Genomic DNA, 21,958 nt, shown 5'->3' on the forward strand with positions numbered 1-21,958 from the left:
AATCTTTTTGGTTCTCAAGATACCACAGAACAGGCATCTAGCATGAAAGCAGGTTGTTGGGCCCTCGGAAGTAGAGTTTAGCTTGAAATTATTCCTTGCCAAGCCAGTCCAGAGACTTGGTCAGCCAACCGTTTCTCTTTCTGTAGGACTTCCAAGCCCTGTTTTCCTACAGAGCAGGGCTCTCTCCTGGCAGTTTCTTCCTAGGAGATACTCTTCCCCAGGTGCAAGGCGATTAGCACTCGATCACGGATCTCCTTGGTTTTGGCACCATAGACAATGGGGTTGAGCATGGCTGGGACCACCAGATAGATGTTGGCAAGGAAGATGTGAACATGGTGGGGGACGTTGTGGCCAAAGCGGTGGGAGAGGAAGGAAAAAAGGCCAGGTGTGTAGAGAATCACAATGACGCCCACGTGGGCCCCGCAGGTGCCCAGAGCTTTGTGCCGGGCTTCCACGGAGGGCAACTGGAATACAGCGTGCAGAATCAGCCCGTAGGAGACGAAGATGAAGCCCAAGTCAAACCCAACGATGACAAGGGAGAGAACCAGCCCGTAGAGGTTGTTGGGTGTGGTATCCCCGCACGCCAATTTCACCACGGCCATGTGTTCACAGTAGGAGTGGGAGATGAGGTGGGAGTGACAAAACTGCAGCCTCTTCACTAGGAAAGGGAAAGGCAAGACAATGATCAAGGCCCGGACAGCGATGGCAGCCCCCAACTTAGCTACAGTGTTGGCAGTCAGCAGCGAAGTGTAGCTGAGCGGGGAGCAGATGGCCACGTATCGGTCGTAAGCCATGGCAGTGAGCGTCCCGGACTCGACCGCACAAAGTGCGTGGACCATGAACATCTGCACCAGGCAGGCGGCAAAGGTGATTTCTTGGGCACCCATCCAGAAGATGCTGAGCATCTTGGGGAGGATGCAAGTGGGCACGGCCATGTCTGTCAAAGCCAGCATGGAAAGGAAGAGGTACATGGGCTTGTGCAGGCTGGATTCGGTCCAGATGACCCACAGCAGGGTGGCGTTGCCCAAGAGAGCCAGGAGGTAGATGATGCCGAAGGGGATGGAGATCCAGACCTGCTCGTTCTCCAGCCCAGAAGCCCCAGAAGAAAGAAGGAGGAGGAAGCAAGCTGGTTGCTGATGTTCGAAGCGTCTGGCATGATGAAGCGCAGCAAAGCTAATAGCCCAACGGATGACCAAGGGCCTCTTTCTTGCTTTCCCAAAGGGGCTCTGGTGGTCACATGAAGTTGAACTCTCTCTGCCAGCAGTTTCCCATTTGCCGGGTATGAACTCCAAATTTACCACAATACTTGCAAGTTTACAAGGCCCCGAGTCTCAAGTTCATATTCTAATTGCTTCTGAATTTTCTCGCGGCTGCAGCTGTCTTCTCAGGCCAGGGCTGCTGAACCCGGCAGGCTTTGTGGTGCTACAAATTCTCATTTCCCCCAAGGACTTCATTCTCAAGCTCTTCTCTGCTGCTCTACGAGAGACATAATTTTGTGTCTTAAGGGATTTTTGTAATGGGACAGTTGGCCAGCTGGAGGCCAGAAGTAGCAGCCGCGTCTGTCATGTCCACTGGAGCACAACACCTGTAGAAAAACAAGAAGATGTCAAACACGGGGCAGACTGTGCCGTCACTGGAGCTGAACAATTAGCAAAGATACAGGCCACCTGTGGAACAAGCTATCTTGTTTCAGGCCATCCTGAAATTTTAGGCTCACACATAATGCCTACATTTAAGGGTAGAAGAATTGCCCTGAAGGAACAAGGGCCAGCGTCCTGTTCCACACAGAGGCCTCTTTGCCCCAGCAGAGGTATTCAGCAAGTTACTGCCTCTGCACATGGAGGCTCAACTTAGATCCCGTGCTGTTGCCTATGCCCAGTATCTTATGGCAAGAGGTAACGGTCTCTGAACATGAAGGTTTTTCCAGCCTACAGGGCTGATATGGTCCCTTAGTCACGCGCTCTATCATGGCCTTCGTCCCAAAGAACCTGATGTGAGAGGTGTGGAATTCTGGGAAAGATTGTCGCCATTCATGGTGGATGCTGAATCTGAAGAGGGAGGTGCCATGAAGCAAAGGAGCTAAGAAGAAAGGCACCGAGAAAGCTAGGCATTAGAAAATGAGAGTTGTTGGACAAAATAAGGATCGAACTACACAAAAAACAGCCTCTCTTCCACCTTTCCCTCAAGGGTCCGGCAGTTTCAAAAATTCTGTTTCACTGTTTCGCCCTGATCTGGATGGCCCTTGTTAACCTGATTTTGTCAGACCTCAGAAGCTTAGCAGGGCTGGCCCCTGGTTATTACATGGATGGGAGACAACCAGAGAAATCCAAGGTTGTGTTATGCAGAGGCAGGGAATGGCAAACCACCTCTGTTTGTCTCTTGCCTTGAAAACTCCAGCAGGGGTTGCCATGAATTGCCAATGATTTGATGGCATCATCACAACACACATTGATGTTACTTGCTTTGCATTTGTTACTTACATTGTGCTTGTTACTTGCTTTACATGGATTGGCCACCAGCCCTTCAGCCTCAGTGCGACGGCTCCTCTGCTGCTTCTCAGACCTCATGTGAACTGGAAGACTGCAGTTACTGCTTTGGAAGGCTGGCTAGGAGAGAGGTTATTTCTGTTTGATTATTTCCATCTACAGTCTAGCAAGGCAGTCTCATAGGAGTTCGACATTCAGTGAGAGGAACAGCAAAGAGACTTGCATGGATTCCACTATGGCCATGTTTGTAACAGTCATCCTTGAGACAAATGTCAAAAAAAGGATGCTTAAACTTTTCTCCCTGTGATTTTCTAAACTTGGCATGCATTTTCCTAGCTTGCTTATCTCCTGGGCTTGCAGCCTGAGTCCTCCATGTGGCTCTGTCCTGCCCCCAAAGACCCTGAGTGCAAGCAGTTCCACACTCCTGCAATAGACGGCTGAATTGCAACTGATAACGAAGCTCGAGGCAATGCATCCACCTGGACTGAATCGAGACTTAGGCTTCCTGTCTCATTACCAATGCTGATTGCTCCACACCCACTACCCCTCTGCATACCCCACCCTATTCAATCACACCTGCCGTTGTCATTCACCGGTTATTATCATTCGGCTTCTGTAATCACGCCACTCTCCAAGATATAAAGACGGATGGACTCACATTCTAGCTGTATCTGAAGAAGTGAGCTGTGACTCACGAAAGCTCATACCCTGCCACAAATTTTGTTATAAGTACTATGGGACTCTTGCTCTATTCTACTGCTACAGACAGACTAACACGGCTACCCATCTTGATCCACTCTGCAATAGAGAAATTGCAGGCAGATCTTTCTAGGATCTTTCTCATTTTCTCTGGCTCCAGAGCCACCGCCAGCCTTTCTCCAGCACATGCAGGGAACAGACGCTGCTCTTAATAGTTAACTGGAATTTAAGCATACTTGTGATCTGGCTGAGTTCCTTGGTCAGCCAGAGATGAGGCATCAGGTCCGGCAAGGCAATTGTGACCCACAGCCTGGAAACTGCTGAGATGCAGAACTCACACAGCTCACACAGACACACACAGACACACACAGCTCCAATCCGTCTGCATTCGTGATATATCCGGAAAGGACAATGCCAAGGACTCTGAGGGAGGCCCCTGATGCTTTGCACCAGCGGGAGATGCAGAATATAAACGCGAGTCCCTGGAGACACCTGCACGGCATTCAAACTGTGCAAGGGAAGAATGTTGCACTCTGTAGAATATGACCAATGCAAAATGGTCTCCGGCCACTGGGGTCATTTCCGGAGGACCTGTTTCAGATGCACCCACCTTCCAAGGCTTGGCGGGTAGCAACCCAGGCACAGGGCCTTCTCAGTGGTGGCACCAAGACTTTGCAACTCGCTCCCCGGAGAGGTTTGCCCGTCCCCTTCTGTTGCCATCTTCTACCAGTGGGTGAAGAATGTTTTGTTTCACTTACCATCTCATCAATGATCCCTCCTCCTTCCCCAGTCTTTTAACTATAGTTTTAATTTTTTGTATTCCTTTTAATTCCTGGTTTTAAATTATTTTAATGATGGCATTAAACAATAAATCAGACTATTTTTGTAAAAGAAAAACATAGTTGTGGGTTTGATAACATTCATGTTTAATGGTTCTGCAATGGAGAAGGAACAGCTGTGACCCAACTCCCAAGTTTCCCCAAGTACAGATATGAACCAGTTGTCCAAAGCCACTACAAGACACGGGCACTTTTTGGCACTGAAATGCCACATTTCACGGGGGTTTTCCATGAAAGGAATCCTGCTGGACCGGCTGTAAATACTTATATCTGTGTTTTTCTGGGATCTCCTCACCAACCAGTCTTTCCCAATTTAATTCAAGGCTTTTATGTTTATATTCCAATAAAAGGAGAGGATTTTAAAGAACGACGGATCTTTTGTTTTCGGATGAGTGCACCATCAGTTTTCAAATGTAATGATGGAATCTTGCTGTGGGTTATATTATGATGTCGCAAGATGCCGTTCTAGCGAGTTTCTGCTGGCAACTCTTCTCCGTCTAGCTGCTAATATCTTAACACAACATATCTCTTACGGATGTTAATTTGTTCAGCCATATCTCTGTCACTTCCTTGTGTATCTTTGCATCTATTTATCCCATTTCACCCTGCAGCAGCTTCTATGTTAGTCCTACTGCGCTTGTCTAGCAACAGCTGCAAGTGACCCACACGCTCTCGAAGGGAACTGATTCCTGCTTGGACCTTGATTTAAACTGGGCTTCTCTTCATCCCTCCACCCTGTCTTTCTGTTGTGTATAAACATGCACTGACCTATTGGATATACGCTATGTGCATCCGATGAATATTGAGCTCTGAAGTGAGAGCCAGTTTGGTGTCGTGGATAAGAGTGCAGGACTCTAATCTGGAGGGCCGGGTTTGATTCCTCATCCTCCACTTGAAGCCAGCTGGGTGGCCTTGGGCTAGTCACAGCTCTCTCGGAGCTCTCTCAGGCTCATCCACCTCACAGGGTGTTTTGTTGTGGGGATAATAATGACATACTTTGTAAACTGCTCTGAGTGGGTGTTAAGTTGTCCTGAAGGGTGGTATATACATTAAATGTTGTTGTTGTTGTTATTATTATTGTTTATTATTTATTTGATTTATAGCCCTCCCTCCCCGTGAGCAGGATCAGGGCATATTACAGCAGCTTTTGCCTCCGGACTCCTGTTTTATATCCTGTCTGTGCTGACATTGAACAGTTAATCCTCCCTTAATCCAGTTTAGTACACGTTGACAAACCACAGATCCTGCTCTGAGAGATGAAATGCTTTTTAAAAGGCATCACTTTTCTTTCCTTAATGCAAGTGAAGCCGTATTGGTCTGAAGTTGATTTTCCACTCACCAAGGGCGATGGTGCCAGAGTAAACAGCGGCACCTGTCACATCCTCCTCCAGAACTGAGATGGGCTCAGCTAGGCTGAGAGGAGAGAAGAATTCCTCCAGTGACTGCCAAGGCAAGGGAGGGTTCAGACACAGAAACTGTGAAGGAACTTGTGTGCATTTCAAACAGACACCCCTGGGCAAAGAGACTCCACGGTGTATAATGACATGGTGGGAGAGCCACATGCCACGTTGCTTGTTTAAATTGGGCCTTACTTTGACTTGTGGTTAGGCCAGTTCTGTCACATTCCTTATGAACTGAATATTGGTCCTCATTATTTCTATTTAGAGGAGCTGCTCTTAACTACTACACCAAACACATAAACAGAAGTGACATCACAGCAATGAGGGGTCTTCTATGAGTCACTTGAAACTATATGATATGAAACTTGAAAAACTATATGATGAAACCATAGAGTTTCAGGTGAATCCTAGAGCGCCCTGCAATTTGGTGAGGTGGCTGGAAATGACATCATGATATTGTGGAACACTGTTCCCACCCCCCACTTCCCCCTCCACTTGCCAGAGTTAGGGCAAGCCTGTTTCTCCTGGGTAAGCGGCATCCTTAACAGTGCATGAAAATTGTCGAGTTCCAGCTAGCAGCCTGTGGCATGATAGTACTGAATTTCTCAATGAATGCTAATTTAGGAATTTTCCATTAGATTCTCCCTTTGAAGTTCATTCATTCATTTAAAATATTCATATACCTGCCTTTCCCCTGGATCCAAGCAACAATATAAAAACATTTTCTTCCATTTCTCTGTTGGGCATATGCTGTCAGTTTAGTCATTTCTCCTGTCTTCATTAGTTAGCAATCCACTCTTTAAAAGACACACATCTATAAGTAGTTTGGCTGCCATAAGCAACTTTCAAACCACTTCATAAAGTTCTTTAAATACTTGAGTTACAAAGAGAACAAGAAGACCCTCCGTAGCACTGGAGGTGAACCCAGTCACTATTCTAACCATATACAAACCATTTCTCCACAAAGCTGATGTTTTGGAACAAGGCCATTACGAGTACTTAAAGTTTGCCCCTTTTCAAAAGTGCACGTCATACATTACAGAAAGTTGACTGAAAGAACCACAGCGATTGGTCAGAGAAAGTTTCAGCGGTCCCTGATATTGGAACCTATTACAGATTCACAGCACTGAGCAATTCCAGGGTACTTTTTATTTTCTGAGAAACAGAACTTTGAATAACGACTTCATTTTTTGCGTCCACATTGCGTAACACAGAATTGTTCTCTAGAGAGTCTCAGACTGGAACATATTTATTCTTTTATTTTATTGGAACATTTCTAAGCTGCTTTTCTCTCCAAAGAATCTGACAAGAAATTCCATAAATTCCATATTAAAAATCGTTTAAACAAATAAGACAATCAAAGGGAACAGCAACATTGTCCAGGCTGCTGTTGGCTTGCAACGCTCAAGCCTCAGGCTGGAAGCCCCAGACAAAGATCCAAGAGCCCCGAGCCCTTTGGCTCTAGCCCTTCAGCTCACATCTTTGGCCCTGGTCAGACTAAGTACTTGCAAGGAGAGGGAGAGAAAATTTAGCCTAATCCTAAAATATAAAAGGCAAACCGTGTTGCTGATGACTCACTTTTTATCCCCACGCAGGCACACTCGCAGGGATAAAAGGTGAATAATTGGCAACGGATTTACCTGGCTGTGAGAGCCCAGAGACAGAAGCCACACCCATGGACTCAGCCGGGGCACAGAGGAAAGATGCCCAAGCATGGGCCACTGCTGGAGCAGCCAATGGAGGCATGCCAGCCTCTCCTGGTCTTCGACCACTGGCTTGGACGCTGGAAGGAGATGCGTTGGCCCAAGCAACTGCCAGAACAGCCAGTGGAGCCGCACCAGCACTTCTTGGACCTTGGCCACTGGCCTGGGCACAGGGAGAAGACGAGCCAGCCTGAGTGGCTGCTGGAACACCCAGTGAAGCCACACTGTCCTCTCTTGGGCCTCGGCTGCTGGCCTGGGTGCAGGGAGGAGATGCACCAGGCCCTCCTGGGCCTTGGCAGCCAGCCCAGGTGTAAGGAGGAGGTGCACTGGCCCAAACAACCACTGGAGAAGCCAATGGAGCTGCCCCAGTGCCTCCAGGGCCTCAGCTGCCAGGGACAGTGCAGGCCACCCTGAGGGTGACAGCAGCTGACCCAAGTGGTGGCAGGGGCAGCAGGAGCCTCAGCATGGAGGGCTGAGCATGTGGCCAGGGCACCAGGTTTTCTAGAGCTTGTTGTTTATACAATGGGCTTGGTTACTAGTCAATTTTACTATCAGATTTGAGGTGCTGATTGGGGACTTCATATGCCCCAAGTGGTGTCAACTCATTTATGAGTTCTCTGGAAGAGTCCCATCATCTATAATGATATCCACAATCCTTATTTTGCAGATATAATCATGTACAAACAATATATTGATGATATACTTGTGATATTTCCCAATACAGAGAGGCTTCAGCAATTTTATACATGGATCAATATGATACAAAATACTGTTTAATTTACTTATCAGTTTGATGACAAATTTCTCCCTATTTAACAGTGAAATTGTGGAATCGTAGTTGGCATGCTAAGCTGCCTGAGCCAGGCATACCCCATCACCACCACCACCAGTGGAAGTTATGGCTGCAAAAAAGATGGCATCGCCTATAGACACCCATGGTGGCCACTGAAGGCGACTCTCACCAGGCATCATGCTCCTGCTATCTCAGATCCCACAGGAGGAGGAGGAGTGCTGCCTTCAGCACCCTTTGGTTCTCAGCTGAATACTTCCTCTGCCCCTGAGTCAATGCCAGGTGCCAATGTAAACTCTGGGCCATGCACGGGCAGGACAGATGCCAAGTTGCATGCCACAGCATTACGTCGGTGAGTCCCATGGCTCTGGGAGTTGGCATCTTGCATTTAGTGGCATTGCCGTCACGCTCAGCTAAGGGGCACTCCAAGTAGAAGCACTGCTCACTCACAGGGCTGATAGGGAGCGGGAGCAGCCACAGAGGGTCAACAGACCTCTGAGGACCTGGTTCTCCTCAAGGAGAGTGCCCCTTTGCCATTTCAAAGGGGCACTCTGATTTCCTCCTGCAGGCCCCTGACTTGCAGGATCCGTAGCATGGGGAAGAGGCAGGGTCTAAACATGTGAATAAAATAAAGATTATTATTGTGTACTGTATTCTGCTTTAATCATGTTTCCAACAGCCAACTAACACAGCTCTTCCCATTTCAGAGCTTGGTTGTTAGCCATGAGTGCAGCCCTAGCTCTCAAACACCATTCAAGGAGTTAATTCCAGCTGTCCCCTGGACGCATTGGAGGGTATCACTGGAGAGAAAGGCATGTCCTTTAGAGAGGGTGGAGTTGTGTGTGTGGGGAGGGAGCAGGAGGGGGAAGGTGGCAGTGCTATAAATCCTGAACTCATTCAGTAGTGGCTGGGGAAGAGAAGGGGCTATAAAGCAGGGGAATGTTTGGCAGTGGAGAAGACATATGAGGACATCTCTTCTGCAGGATGCCGGTGAGTTCTTGGGAGCCACGGTGCTCACTCTTGCACTGCCTTGGATCAGCGCCACCATCTCATGCAGAATCACTGGCTCCCCACTTGTCCTTGGTAGGCATGCCAACCTCCAGGTAGAATTCTCCTAGAATTACACTTGATCTCCAGACAATGGGAACCCATTTCCCTGGAGAAAATGGCTGCACTGGAGGGTGGCCTCTAAGGCATTATAACCTGCTGAGGTCCCTTGGCTCCCCAGGCTACACCCTCAAATCTCCAGGAATTTCTCAATCTGAAATTGTCTTGGGTAGAGGAGTTGGCTAGCTCTGTTGCTTTGCAGCCGTTCACTAGAAATAGCAGCAATGAAACCCGAGCAAACGATTACTGAGTTAGGCATTGGGATCGATGTTATGAACTGTGCCGGTGGAGGCAGAACTTGCCACTGCACCGTCTCCTAGCGGACCCCTGGGACCCCCTGAAAAGGTGAGGCTGAGATTCAGGGGCCGTTCCAGAATAAGCTGCCAGGGGGTGGAGGGGAGCCACAATAAGGGGACGTGGGAAAAATCCCCCAGCCACACAAACACCTTTCTGGGGGGGGTCACAAGGGCTGCTTGGAGAAATTGGGGGAGGTCAGCCTTCACGCGTGTCTCATCAGCCCAAACAGACCCGTGCTTTCCCCATAAAGTTTCCCTTTTCGTGGGGACAGGCACGATTATTATTGAAAGGGCAGAGTAGGTACAGATTTGCCATTTAACCCAGAAGAAGAGAGAGCCCTGAAGGACTATGGAAGCGCTCATGCACAGATCTACTCAGATGTAAGTCCCATCTTAGTCAATAGTGCTTAATCTAAGGGAAATGTCTTTTGAACTGCAGCCTGTGATTGAAATCTCCCTTACAAACATTTTAACGGGTGATGGGGGGGAGGGGTCTCCCTTTATGAGGACGTGATGGGCAGGGAGTGAAAGAATGCCATTTCCTGGGTAGTGACGGGGTGGGACGGGGAGATCACTCATGTGTAGGGTTGCCAGTCCACCGCTGGGGGCAGGGGGTCCCCTGCTCCCACCCTCCCCCCTGCTCTCCTTACAGCTAATGAGGGAAAAGCAGAGAAATGTGCCTCCCGGGATGCGCTTCCTGGAGGCATGTTCCCGCACACCGCAGTGGCATGATTTGGCTATGATTTGTCCCAAATTTGGCCGCTGCAGAGTGCAGGAGCACTCTAGGGCCCAGAGTGTTCCTGTGCTCTGCAGTGGCCTGATTTGGGCCAAATTGAGCCTGATTCAGCCCCTTGTGGAGCACTCCATGGTGGCATGTGGCCTACGCAATGATGTCACTTCCTGGAAGTTACATTATTGCATGGGCACATGCAAAGCACACATGCAAGGACAGGAGGAAGGTAAGTGCCAGGTCGCCCACCACCCGTCCAGAGCATAAGGGGACCTGGCAACTTGACTCATGCGTATTGCATGCATTCCTTTTTCCTGCCAACAGTGTGAATAAATAACTTAAGGTCTCTCTCTCCTTGTCCTCTGATGGGTGAATGCTCTTCAGGAAAAACAAACTGCACATACAGTTTTTGGCGAGAGGGACTCGTTACAAGTTAGTTTCCCAGATTTGGTCCAGCATTCCAGAAAATACTTTCTCTGTGTGTTTTGGGCTGGTCCCCCCCCCACCTAGTAGAGGACAGGTCTGTTGACAGCTATGCTATTAGCTGGGAGAGCTGGAGGGAACCCCCATGTTCCTGAGCAGAGTCCTCTCAAAACCCAGGAGATGGCACGGGCCTTGCTGCTCTCCTCTGAGCTTCCAGAGGTGCCTGTTGGGCCACGGCTGGGGATGGAGGGCTGAACGGGGTGGAATTTGGAGTGAGCCAGCAAAGCTCAGAGTATTTGTGCTTTCTGCCAACAGATTTCCCCTCTGTGGTGCTAAAGGGAAGGTAGATTCCATCCCTGCACAGTTATTGACTGCAACAGCAGCAACCTACAAGAGATAATGGTCCTTTTGAAAGGGAAGTTCATTTTCTCCGTATCTTGAAATGGAGGCTCCCCGCGGATACAATGGCTCTGCTCCCAGCTCCGGTCCTGCAGTGTTCTTCTTGTCCGGTATCCCTGGACTGGAAAACTTCCACCTCTGGATCTCCATCCCTTTCTGCTCCGTGTTCACCATCGCCCTTCTGGGCAACCTCCTCCTCCTCTACGTGATCAAGACAGACGCCTCCCTCCACAAGCCCATGTTCTTCTTCCTCTGCATGTTAGCCTCCATCGACCTGGTGCTGTCCCTCACCACCATGCCCAAGACACTCAGCATCTTCTGGTTCAGGGCCAGGGAGATCAGCTTGACTGGCTGCCTCGTCCAGATGTTTTTCCTCCATACTTTTTCCATCATGGAGTCTGCCATGCTCTTGGCAATGGCCTTTGACCGTTATATTGCCATCTGCCACCCTCTGAGGTACACCACCATCCTCACACGTTCGTTGATCGTCAAGGTCGGGCTGGTGGCCTTGGCACGGGCTGTTTTCCTGATGTCCCCTTTGCCCTTCCTGCTGAGACGCTTGCCCTACTGCCACTCTCATGTCATCGCCCACTGCTTTTGCGAGCACATGGCATTGGTGAGGCTGGCCTGTTCCAACACACGGTTCAACAACATCTACGGGATCATTGTGGTTTTCTTGGTTGTGGTTCTGGACCTGACTTTTATCGGTCTGTCCTATGCTAAGATTATAAGAGCTGTGCTCAGTCTGGCTTCGAAGGATGAGCAGCTCAAAGCCTTTGGAACGTGCATTTCACACCTGTGTGCCATTTTAATTTTCTATGCTCCCGTGATTCTCTCCTCAATAATCCATCGGTTTGGTCACCATGTTGCCCCCCACATTCACATCTTGCTTACCAACTTCTACCTTCTTTTCCCTCCCATGATGAACCCCATAATTTATGGGGTGAAAACCAAGCAAATAAGAGAGAGAGTCTTCCACCTCTTCCACCGGAAAAGTTTCTGAAGGGAGAGAATGCCTGGCCAATGCTCCCCACGTGCGCCTTCATAACTAGCCTTGTTCCGTGGAGGGCTCTCTGTATGGGCCACCGAGTTTGGGCAGCAAAGGAAAATACCTGGTCAGCCCCTCTTGCTGTGTCCATGTCATCTTTGCACAACGTGCAGAAGAGTCCTTTTTGTAAATATGATTGTTTTCCACTTGAGTAATTCCTTGTACCGAATCCAAAATTCGTTGCCACTGGGCATGAAATGAATTTTCGTAGGGTTGGGGTTTTTTGTGGTGGGGGTGTGGAACTGAGATGTTTCAATCTGTGCAAAGTTTTGACCAAAGGGGAGCCCTGCTCTTTAAAAAATTTCCGCTTCTTTGAATTTGTGACCCTAACCTTCCTTTTCTCGGTATTCGGCCTGCAAGATTCGATCTGATTTGGGCTTCTTTAATTCCACACGTGAGGCAGTTGAACCAAAGCAGTGTCAGGTTTTTATTTCTGCATTTAAAAAACTGCCTCATTTCTGTCTTGGACCTTCTGAGGGAAGAGGACGTCAGCGGTTTGGTCAGTATAGGGTTGGGTGTGGGAGAGGTTTGTTCATGCATTACCATGTTGTAACTTTTGTTTTTTGAATAAAATTTTTCTTTAATTAAACTATAGACTACACGCCACAAGACAGTAAACAACAAACCTAGAAAACAAGAAAAACACACATTTCGAAACATAACACAATAATACATATATTTATAAGATTAAGAGGAAAATAAAAAAGAAAATAAAAAACCCACCTCGATTACACTACAAGTTGAGTTCCGATTTTCTCCGCAACAAGTATATATCATTTCTAGAGTCCCACTTATTTTAAGTTAGTCACAAAACCCCTCTTTTTTCTATTGTTCATGTTTCTTCATCCGTAAATCCAGATGTCATCAAATCCTTGTTATCCATTTCATGCAAAAAGTCTATTAACGGTTTCCATTCCATCAAGAAGTTAACTAATGTCCTTTCTCTAATTAATGCAGTAAGTTTTGCCATTGATGGAAACTCCAAAACTTTTGTCAACCATTCCACCATTGTAGGTAATGTTGTAGTTTTCCACTTTTGTGCATAAAGTACTCTTGCTGCTGTGATAAGTATAAAAACAGTGTTCTAAAACTTTTTCCCAGCTGGCTGTCCATTATTCTCAACATGTAACTTTTGGATGTTACAAGGGGTTGTAGTTAAACTCTACCTCACCCTGTTCCTGTTCGTCAGTGACTAGATGGTGGCATTTGGACTCCAAATTTAACAACATTTCTGTGTGTTGATTGGCTGAGATGTTTTGGAGGAAAAGTTGAAGACTAAAAGCTTGACTCGCAATCTTTTGTGAGCCACAGCTCTCTTCGTGTACAAAATGTCTCCCTATATAGTTTGTGCTGGTGAGAAGATGATTTATTCGTACTGCTGAGGTGAGCATGCACACACAACACATAGCAAACAATGATGACATTTTATTTTTTTTAAGGTTGAGTGCTGCTGAGAGTGTTGGGTGAAGAAAGAGGGGGAATTTGTGTGTTTAACCCATCAAGATGTAGGGGGATAAAGGCGAGGGCAACAGGCAGGGACATTCTTACACTTCAAAAAAGCCACCTTTTAACTTCAGTCTATGAAAAAATGGAGGTGTATGCACAGGGGGGAAATCCCCAGAAAATCTAGAGTAAATAAATTCTGTAGTGGCTGCAGCCTTTCACCTGGCTGAATTCGAGAGTATAGGAAGCAATTTTGAAGACTGAATTGATGTATTCGGTCTGTGCATGCAGCACTCAGGGGATAAATTGAAACTGTAAGGGGCCAGAACGGACCCATGGAGAAAAGCCCTGTGCATCTCTGTGTGTGTGTGCATCTCTGTGTGTGTGTGTGCATCTGTGTGTGTGTGCATCTGTGTGTGTGTGTGTGTGATTCGTGCTATCTTGAGCACAACACAGTGCTCTATTAAAATGCTAGGAGAGGTGTGTGTGTGTGTTTGTGGGGTGACAGAGTGATTCATGTTGTCTTAAGCGCCACAGACAGCTCCACTCAAATGCCTGCACCAGGGGTCTCTTCAAGAAAGGCAGTATGCCGAGCGCCTTATTCCTCCCCTCTCAGTTAGCCAGAGGAAGGATGGTGCTGTTCAAAACTCTGTGGATGCCCTCCTGCAAACTAGTAGCTGCCAGCTTTCAGGACCTAAACCTACACCCCCCATTTGTGTGCTCTCCAAAGATCATGTTAATGGGGCCCCCATTGAGGAAACTGACTCCCAAATTTATTTTTTAAAAGTTTACACACAGAGATCTACTCAAGGCTTGGCCTACCTCACAGAGAGGAAAGAAGAATAATATTCTAAGCTTCTTGGAGGAAGGTTGAAATAAAACGTGATTGGCAGTCAGATACTTGGCAGAGAGAGGCCTCCTCTAAGCTGGTGGGCCGGGCTTCGGAGATCCGGGTGGACAGCCTGTGAGACTGACAGGGAAGCACAACAGCCAGTGCGCCAACTGGGAGCTCAACCGAGGCCGCTGACAAAATGAAAGGTGGCACCTTCCAGGAGGGACAACGGACCCAAAGTTTGGGATCTCATTCATTTCTTCTGTAGATAGATGTCTCGCCTTTCTAACCATTCTGTCTATTTAGAAAATGTGTCTGCTGCCTCTCCACCGGCTCAAAGTGGCTCACAATGGACAAACAAATACAGGACATTTAAACAGCAGATTCCACCCATGGCATGGGAGGGGGGGGGAAGACCTGGTCACTCCTTTCCCCATTGAGATTGCTAAAGAAAACGATTGCAAAGTTTCATCATTGTCCCAGCAATAACAGCAGCCAGATCATGATGTGTGTGTGTGTGTGTGTGTGTGTGAGAGAGAGTCTGTTTGTGTGCGTGCGTGCGCGTGACTGAGCAGCCAGCAGAGGCAGCGGAGGGCAGCGAAGGAATCCCTCCCCTCCCCCAGCGATCCCACATGGCTCTGCCTTCAAAAACTACCATTCCCAGGTAAAAGGGCATCGCTTGACATGTGATTGATCACTTGCCTGGCATCTCACTTAGCCTGACCCTCACACACGTGGTGTTTTATGAACTTTTGTGATCCATGTCCCTCCTTTTCTGGGAAAGATTGTAGTGTGCGGAGCTTGGCTATTGAGTTAAGCGACAGGACAAGGGAGCGGGGACATGGACGTCTGCCCTCCTCTTATTCAGAAACTCCATGGCGGTGGAAAGTGTTGTTAAGTTGCAGCCAACTTACGGCCACCTATTCTGGGATTTTCAAGGCAAGAGACCAACAGAGTTGGTTTGCCACTTCCTGCCTCTGCGTGGGCAGCCATGAACGTCCTTGGGTAGTCACCCATCCAAGTACTAACCAGGGCTGACCCTGCTCAACGTATTGATGGCAGCCTACTCCAGATCCACCAATGAGTTCTCCTAAGGGCTTTGCACAGAGATGGAATAGGAAGGGGGAACTCCACAAGACGTGTCCCACGCTGATGTCCACTGGTTTCCAACAGCTGTCCTTTCCAGTGGGGGCTCCTGCTTTATGAAATGGTCTCCCTGAGAAGATAAGGGCAACCAGGGTGAGTAGGGGGTTACCTTCCCTATGAGAAAAGGCTGAAGAGTCCAAGATTTTTCATTTAGAGAAGAGACGACAAAGCCCATACCCTGAAAATCTTCTTGGTTTCTAAGGTGTCACTGGATGAAAATCCTGCTGTTCTACTGCAGGCCAGCACAGCTACCCACCTAAAACCGTCCACATTCAGAGACAGTGAACCCTATTTATTTGTTTGTTTGTTTGTTTGTTTATTTATTTATTTAATGTCATTTATAGTCTGCCTTTCTCACTGAGACTCAAGGCAGATTACACAGCATGAGATTAGCACAGTCAGTATCAAGTACATTTCCATACAGTATCAGGGACATTTCCATAAACAATGCCACAGGGTAAATAGATACAAGTTTAAAAGACATAGTATTAGCAAGAATCCAGTACAGAGTAGAAAAAATAGTGAAGCAGAACATAATCAATTCTAGGACTAACCTTAGACAGCATGGAGCACTGGTGGTACATAGGAGTACATATTTAAAGCAGCAGATAATATATGAGGCAAAAATGTTGATGAAGTCTATGGTCCCTGACTCATTAGCAAAGCATCTTCCCTTTGAATCCCAGTGCAGTTGAGGGGAAGGGCTAAGCCTCTAGTCCTTGTTGCTGGCCCTCCAGAGTAACTGCTTGGCCACTGTGTGGGACAGGAGGCCGGACTGGGTGTACCCTTGCTGGTCTGACCCAACAGGGGTCTTCTTTTCTTCTTATGTTCTAAGGAGGGCGTCTTTGCTGGAAATGTCCACCAGGGTACTTAGGGAGTCATAAAGACTGCAAAATCAAAAAGAGTCCAGTAGCACCTTTAAGACTAACCAATTTTATTGTAGCATAAGCTTTCGAGAATCACGTTCTCTTCGTCAGATGCCTGGTACAGAGACTGGTCAAACACAGAAGAGCAGAGGGAAGAGGCAATTAGGGGGGGAGGGGGAGGGAGCAATCAAAACATTCCTTTGCTAGTATATGTAAACATCTCCTTTTGGTGTGTGTATCAGCTGGCTTCAAAGGTGCTACTGGACTCTTTTTGATTTTGCTACCACAGACTAACACGGCTAACTCCTCTGCATAAAGACTGCAGGCAGAGGAATCTCGATAGTTGGTGTAGTTTTATGTGATTTGGCAGTGGTGATTAAGGAAATTACAGAAACTGCCTTGATCCCCTGATAGGACAGTGGATGTAATAAAAATAAGTATTACTTTTCCCACAGCTGGCAAAAATATTTACTCTCTGGGCTTCATCTTAGATCTTTGATGCCAGTTTTTATGCTTCTGCTGTTCTAACTTCTTTAATGTTAGTTCATGGGCAGAAATGCATTTGGCCAAGGATCCATATATCTGACGAACTATCTCTGTGCACTAATGTGCCAACGACGGTCCTCTGCTTGCCAGCTATTGGCTTTTCCCCTGCTTAAGGTATCCCACTTGGCATTGACCAGAGTCCGTGTCTTTTCCATTCTAGCTCCCACCCTATGCAGTGAGCTCTTTGAGGAGGTTTAGGGGGCACTGGCAGAGGAGGCACTGCAAGGATGTTTTACTTGGCAGGGGTTCAGTGGACTGGAGGCTACAGTGGATTTTATGGGGAGATGGGGGTTATTGGGGGCGTTTATTGCATTTGTATGTTTTTAAGTGGATTTAGAAGCCATTCTGGGTCATAGGAAAAGGCAGGATCTAAACATTTGAATAAAATAAAGATTATTATAATGTAGCTTTTATATATTGTATTCTCCATCAATCAGTTTGGTGTAGTGGTTAAGAGGGCAGGACTCTAATCTGGAGAGCCGGGTTTGAGTCCCCACTTCTCTGTTTGAAGTCAGCCGGGTGACCTTGGGCTAGTCACAGCTCTCTCAGGGCTCTCTCAGCCGCACCCACCTCACAGGGTGTTGTTGTGGGGATAATAATGACACACTTTGTAAACTGCTCTGAGTGGGCATTAAGTTGTCCTGAAGAGTGGAATATAAATTGAATGTTATTGTTGTTATTTACTAATATCCCCCAAGGGGAGTCTGAGGGGCTCATGTAAGGCCATCTATCCAAGTCACAGCAAGGACAGAATATGAACCCGGGTCTTCCCATTTCACAGCTTGGGGTAGTTAGCCATGAATGCAGAACTAGCTCTCAAACGCCATTTAGAAAGCAAGGAGTTAATTCTTGCCGCCCCCTGGACATATTGGAGGGTATCGCTGGAGAGAAAGGCACGTCCTCTAGAGAGGGTGGAGTTGTCTGTGTGTGGGGAGGGAGCAGGAGGGAGAAGGATGCAGGACGATAAATCTTGAACTCGGGTGGTGGCTGCTGGGGAACAGAAGGGGCTGTAAAGCTGGGGGATATTGGGCAGCGGAGAAGACACCTGAGCACATCTCTTCTGCAGGATCCAGGTGAGTTCTTGGGAGCCACGACGCTCAGTCTTGCACTGCCTTGGATCAGCGCCACCATTTCATGCAGAATCTGGGGCTGCCAACCTCCAGATGGGGCCTGGATCTCTCACAGAATTACAACTGATCTCCTGATGACAGAGGTTAATTCCCCTGAAGAAAACGGCCGTTTGGAGTGAGGACTGTGGCATTATACCCTGATGAAGCCCCTCTCTTCCCCAACCCTGCCACTCCACGTCTCCACCCACCAAATCTCCAGTAATTTCCCAAGCCGGAGTTGGCAAACCTAAGAATCTCTGGCTCCACAATTTGTCCTTGGTAGGGATGCTGGCCTCCAGATAGAGTTCTTCCAGAATTACACCTGATCTCCAGACAACAGAGATCCGTTCCCCTGGAGAAACTGGCTACTTTAGAGAGTGGAAAAATAGAACAGGAAGGGTCTTCAAGTCCAGCCCCCTGCACAATGCATGGAATTCACCCCTCTCTCCCCCCTTCTGACTCCCCCAGTGTCCCCTGCTATATGCCAAGAGGAAGGCAAAAAACCACGAGGATTCTTGGCCAATCTGGCCTGGAGGAAAATTCCTTCCTGACCCCAAAGTGGCGATCGATCGGCATTACCCTGGGCATGTAAGAAAGGGCCACAAGAACTGAGCACCGGCTCATCCCTTCATGCCCTCCCTCTCTCGATCTGCGCACGTTCATATTAAGTCAGAGAATCACCATAGCGGTCAGGTGGCCCTCTAGCCTCTTCTTAAATACCTCCAAGGAGGGAGAGCCCACCACCTCCCGAGGAAGCCTGTCCCACTGAGGGACCGCTCTCGCTGCCAGGAAGTTCTTCCTCATGTTTAGCCGGGAACTCTTTTGCTTTAATTTTAACCTGTTGTTTCTGGTCCATCCCTTTGGGGCAACAGAAAACAACTCTGCTCCGTCCTCTATGTGACGGACTCCGTGGCATTATCATCTGCTGAGGCCCCTGCCCACCCCTTGCTCTGCCCCCCCCCCCGCCTCCAACAAGAATTCCCAAGCCAGGGGTTGTCAACCGTAGTTCTCGAGTTTCCTAGCTCTGTTGCAGTGCATCCTTTAACTAGACCCAGCAGAAATTACGAGTTAGGCATGATGTTCGATTTTTTGAACTGGGCTGGTGGAGGCAGAATAAAATGCCAGATGGTGGAGGGGAGCAACAATAAGGGGAAATGGGGAAAATCTCTCAACCTCACAGTCACTTTTCGGGGGGGGGGGGCATTCACAAGTTGCTGCTAGGAGAAAATGGGGGAGATGAGCCTTCCTGTGTGTCTTGTGCTTTTAATTCTTAGGATACATCACAAATGCAAACACACAGGTAGTTTTCTGATGTTGAGAATGATGCCGGCTTCAAAAAAGAAACCTAAACAATGCTGGAGGGAGAGAGAAAGGCAAGTCCAGGGAGGCTGCTGAGTTTTTGGAGAGCTGCAAAGGATTTCGCCGTTGCGTCTCGACAGCCAGGGGGGCCTTCTTGGCTCTGCCAGAGGAAGTGAGCCTTCCCTGACCCACAATGCCATTATGCAGGCGATGCTCAGCACGCGCCAGTTACCTAAGGAAGCTCACAGGAGACGTTGCTGAATTCTCAGCCGTGCATACAACAAAGATTCCACAGAAATGCAAGCACACATTTCATTTATTTCTGGCCTTCCGGGCTGGCTATCTCAGAATCCTGAATAAGACGACGAACCCACCTGATATATCACCTTTACCTTGCCCGTATTTGCCTTCCCATTTGCCTCTCCTCCTCTTCAGTGCTGGGTCTGATCCATTTCAGTGGGCTGAACTCAGAAAAGGTTTGGCTAATTTTGCTATTCTTCTTGTGTCATTACATAACTCTTCAATTTTGTCAACAATAAGGTTTACAATGTATTGATATGGTAGTGGAGGACAGGCTGGTTGATGGCTGACTACTAGCTGGGAGAGCTGGAGGGAACCCCCATGTACATGAGCAGAGTTCTCTCAAAACCCAGGAGATGGCACGGGCCTTGCTGCTCTCCTCTGAGCTTCCAGAGGTGCCTGTTGGGCCACGGCTGGGGATGGAGGGCTGAACGGGGTGGAATTTGGTGTGAGCCAGCAAAGCTTAGTGTTATTTGTGTTTTTTGCCAACAGATTTCCCCTCTGTGGTGCTAAAGAGAAGGTGGACCCACGCCGCCCAGTTATTGACTGCAACAGCAGCATCCAGCAAGAGATAATGGTCCTTTTGAAAGGGGAGTCAGTTTTCTCCTTATCTTGAAATGGAGGCTCCCCGCGGATACAATGGCTCTGCTCCCAACTCCGTTCCTGCAGTGTTCTTCTTGTCTGGTATCCCTGGACTGGAAAACTTCCACCTCTGGATCTCCATCCCTTTCTGCTCCGTGTTCACCATCGCCCTTCTGGGCAACCTCCTCCTCCTCTACGTGATCAAGACAGACGCCTCCCTCCACAAGCCCATGTTCTTCTTCCTCTCCATGTTAGCCTCCATCGACGTGGTGCTGTCCCTCACCACCATGCCCAAGACACTCAGCATCTTCTGGTTCAGCGCCAGGGAGATCAGCTTGACTGGCTGCCTCGTCCAGATGTTTTTCCTCCACACCTTTTCCATCATGGAGTCTGCCATGCTCTTGGCAATGGCCTTTGACCGTTATATTGCCATCTGCCACCCTCTCAGGTACAACACCATCCTCACCCGTTCGTTGATCGTCAAGGTCGGGCTGGCGGCCTTGGCACGGGCTGTTCTCCTAACATCTCCTTTGCCCTTCCTGCTGAGGCGCTTGCCCTACTGCCACTCTCACGTCATCGCCCACTGCTTTTGCGAGCACATGGCATTGGTGAGGCTGGCCTGTTCCAACACACGGTTCAACAACATCTACGGGATCATTGTGGCTGTCTTACTTGTGGTTCTGGACCTGACTTTTATTGGCCTGTCCTATGCCAAGATTATAAGAGCTGTGCTCAGTCTGGCTTCGAAGGATGAGCAGCTCAAAGCCTTTGGAACGTGCATTTCACACCTGTGTGCCATTTTAATTTTCTATGCTCCTGTGATTCTCTCCTCAATAATCCATCGGTTTGGTCACCATGTTGCCCCCCACATTCACATCTTGCTTACCAACTTCTACCTTCTTTTCCCTCCCATGATGAACCCCATAATCTATGGGGTGAAAACCAAGCAAATAAGAGAGCAAATCTTCCACCTCTTCCACCGGAAAAGCTTCTGAAGGGAGAGAATGCCTGGCCAATGCTCCCCACGTGCGCCTCCATAACTAGCCTTGTTCTGTGGAGGGCTCTCTGTACGGGCCACCGAGTTTGGGCAGCAAAGGAAGATACCTGGTTAGCCCAAATAACTCCAGAGCCCCTTTTCAGCTTTTCTTAGTGTGTCCATGTCATCTTTGCAACAACTTGTAGAAGAGTCCTTTTTGTAACTATCAGAGGAGTTAGCTGTGTTAGTCTATAGTTGAAAAATAGTAAAGAGTCCAGTAGCATTTTGAGGTCAGATTTGTATTCATTGAATGCCAACTCTGCGTACATATTTACCCAGAAATTATGATTACAGGACTCAATGGCGTCAACTACACAATCTCTGGCTGTCACAGCTGCTCATTCTCCAACATGATATATGTGCTCATGTGCCAACAATGCGCCTCTGCTCTGTTCATTGGACAAACCAGCCAGCCTCTGCACAAAAGAATAAATGGACACAAGTCTGACATAAAAAATGGCAATATCCAGAAACCAGTAGGAGAACACTTCAATCTACCAGGACAATCCATCAAGGACTTAAAGGCCACTGTAGTTCAACAGAAACCTTCCAAGAACAGAATCCAGTGGGAAGCTGCTGAATTGGAATTCATATGTAAATTTGACTCAGTCAGACTTGGATTGAATAGAGACTCTGGATGGTTCTCTCATTATCAGAACTGCCTTTTGGGCATTCCATTCAGGTTCAGCTATGGAGGGGAGGGGTCACACCCAGTCTTGATTGTGTCCTCTACCTTCTTCTTGACTTTTGCAGGTGATTTACATTTACATGGCCCTTACACCCTGCACCCTCTCCCCGCTCCCCTCCCCATCTCTGGTCTGTTTCTTCATACTCTCCATGTATGTGGTTCTCAAAAGCTTATGCTACAATAAAGCTGGT

General features: G+C 48.0%; 3 protein-coding genes across 3 annotated transcripts; 2 read left to right on the forward strand and 1 right to left on the reverse strand.

The window, feature by feature from the left end:
* Window positions 1–200: 200 nt before the first annotated feature.
* On the reverse strand, window positions 201–3,905 carry LOC129326377 (olfactory receptor 52D1-like). The gene is made up of 2 exons (XM_054974535.1): window positions 3,796–3,905; window positions 201–1,149 (listed from the first exon to the last, which is right to left on the reverse strand). Exons 1-2 carry the CDS (start codon window positions 3,903–3,905, stop codon window positions 201–203), a joined length of 1,059 nt encoding a protein of 352 aa, XP_054830510.1.
* A 7,010-nt stretch (window positions 3,906–10,915) lies between these two features.
* On the forward strand, window positions 10,916–11,875 carry LOC129326378 (olfactory receptor 52K1-like). The gene has a single exon (XM_054974536.1). It carries the CDS (start codon window positions 10,916–10,918, stop codon window positions 11,873–11,875), a length of 960 nt encoding a protein of 319 aa, XP_054830511.1.
* An 8,203-nt stretch (window positions 11,876–20,078) lies between these two features.
* LOC129326379 (olfactory receptor 52K1-like) lies at window positions 20,079–21,038 on the forward strand. Its single transcript, XM_054974537.1, has one exon. The coding sequence runs from the start codon at window positions 20,079–20,081 to the stop codon at window positions 21,036–21,038; it is 960 nt and encodes a 319-aa protein (XP_054830512.1).
* The last annotated feature ends 920 nt before the right edge of the window (window positions 21,039–21,958 follow it).

Source organism: Eublepharis macularius, chromosome 3, assembly GCF_028583425.1.
Source record: "Eublepharis macularius isolate TG4126 chromosome 3, MPM_Emac_v1.0, whole genome shotgun sequence".
NCBI lineage: Eukaryota > Metazoa > Chordata > Lepidosauria > Squamata > Eublepharidae > Eublepharis > Eublepharis macularius.

What these genes read in the sequence shown, in the direction of transcription:
- LOC129326379 (XM_054974537.1), top strand. Translation starts at nt 20,079, where the DNA reads ATGGAGGCTCCCCGCGGATACAATGGCTCTGCTCCCAACTCCGTTCCT.
- LOC129326377 (XM_054974535.1), bottom strand. Translation starts at nt 3,905, where the DNA reads ATGGCAACAGAAGGGGACGGGCAAACCTCTCCGGGGAGCGAGTTGCAA. An exon ending in TACCCGCCAAGCCTTGGAAG is followed by an intron (nt 1,150 to 3,795) that starts GTGGGTGCATCT and finishes TCATCATGCCAG; the next exon opens with ACGCTTCGAACATCAGCAAC.
- LOC129326378 (XM_054974536.1), top strand. Translation starts at nt 10,916, where the DNA reads ATGGAGGCTCCCCGCGGATACAATGGCTCTGCTCCCAGCTCCGGTCCT.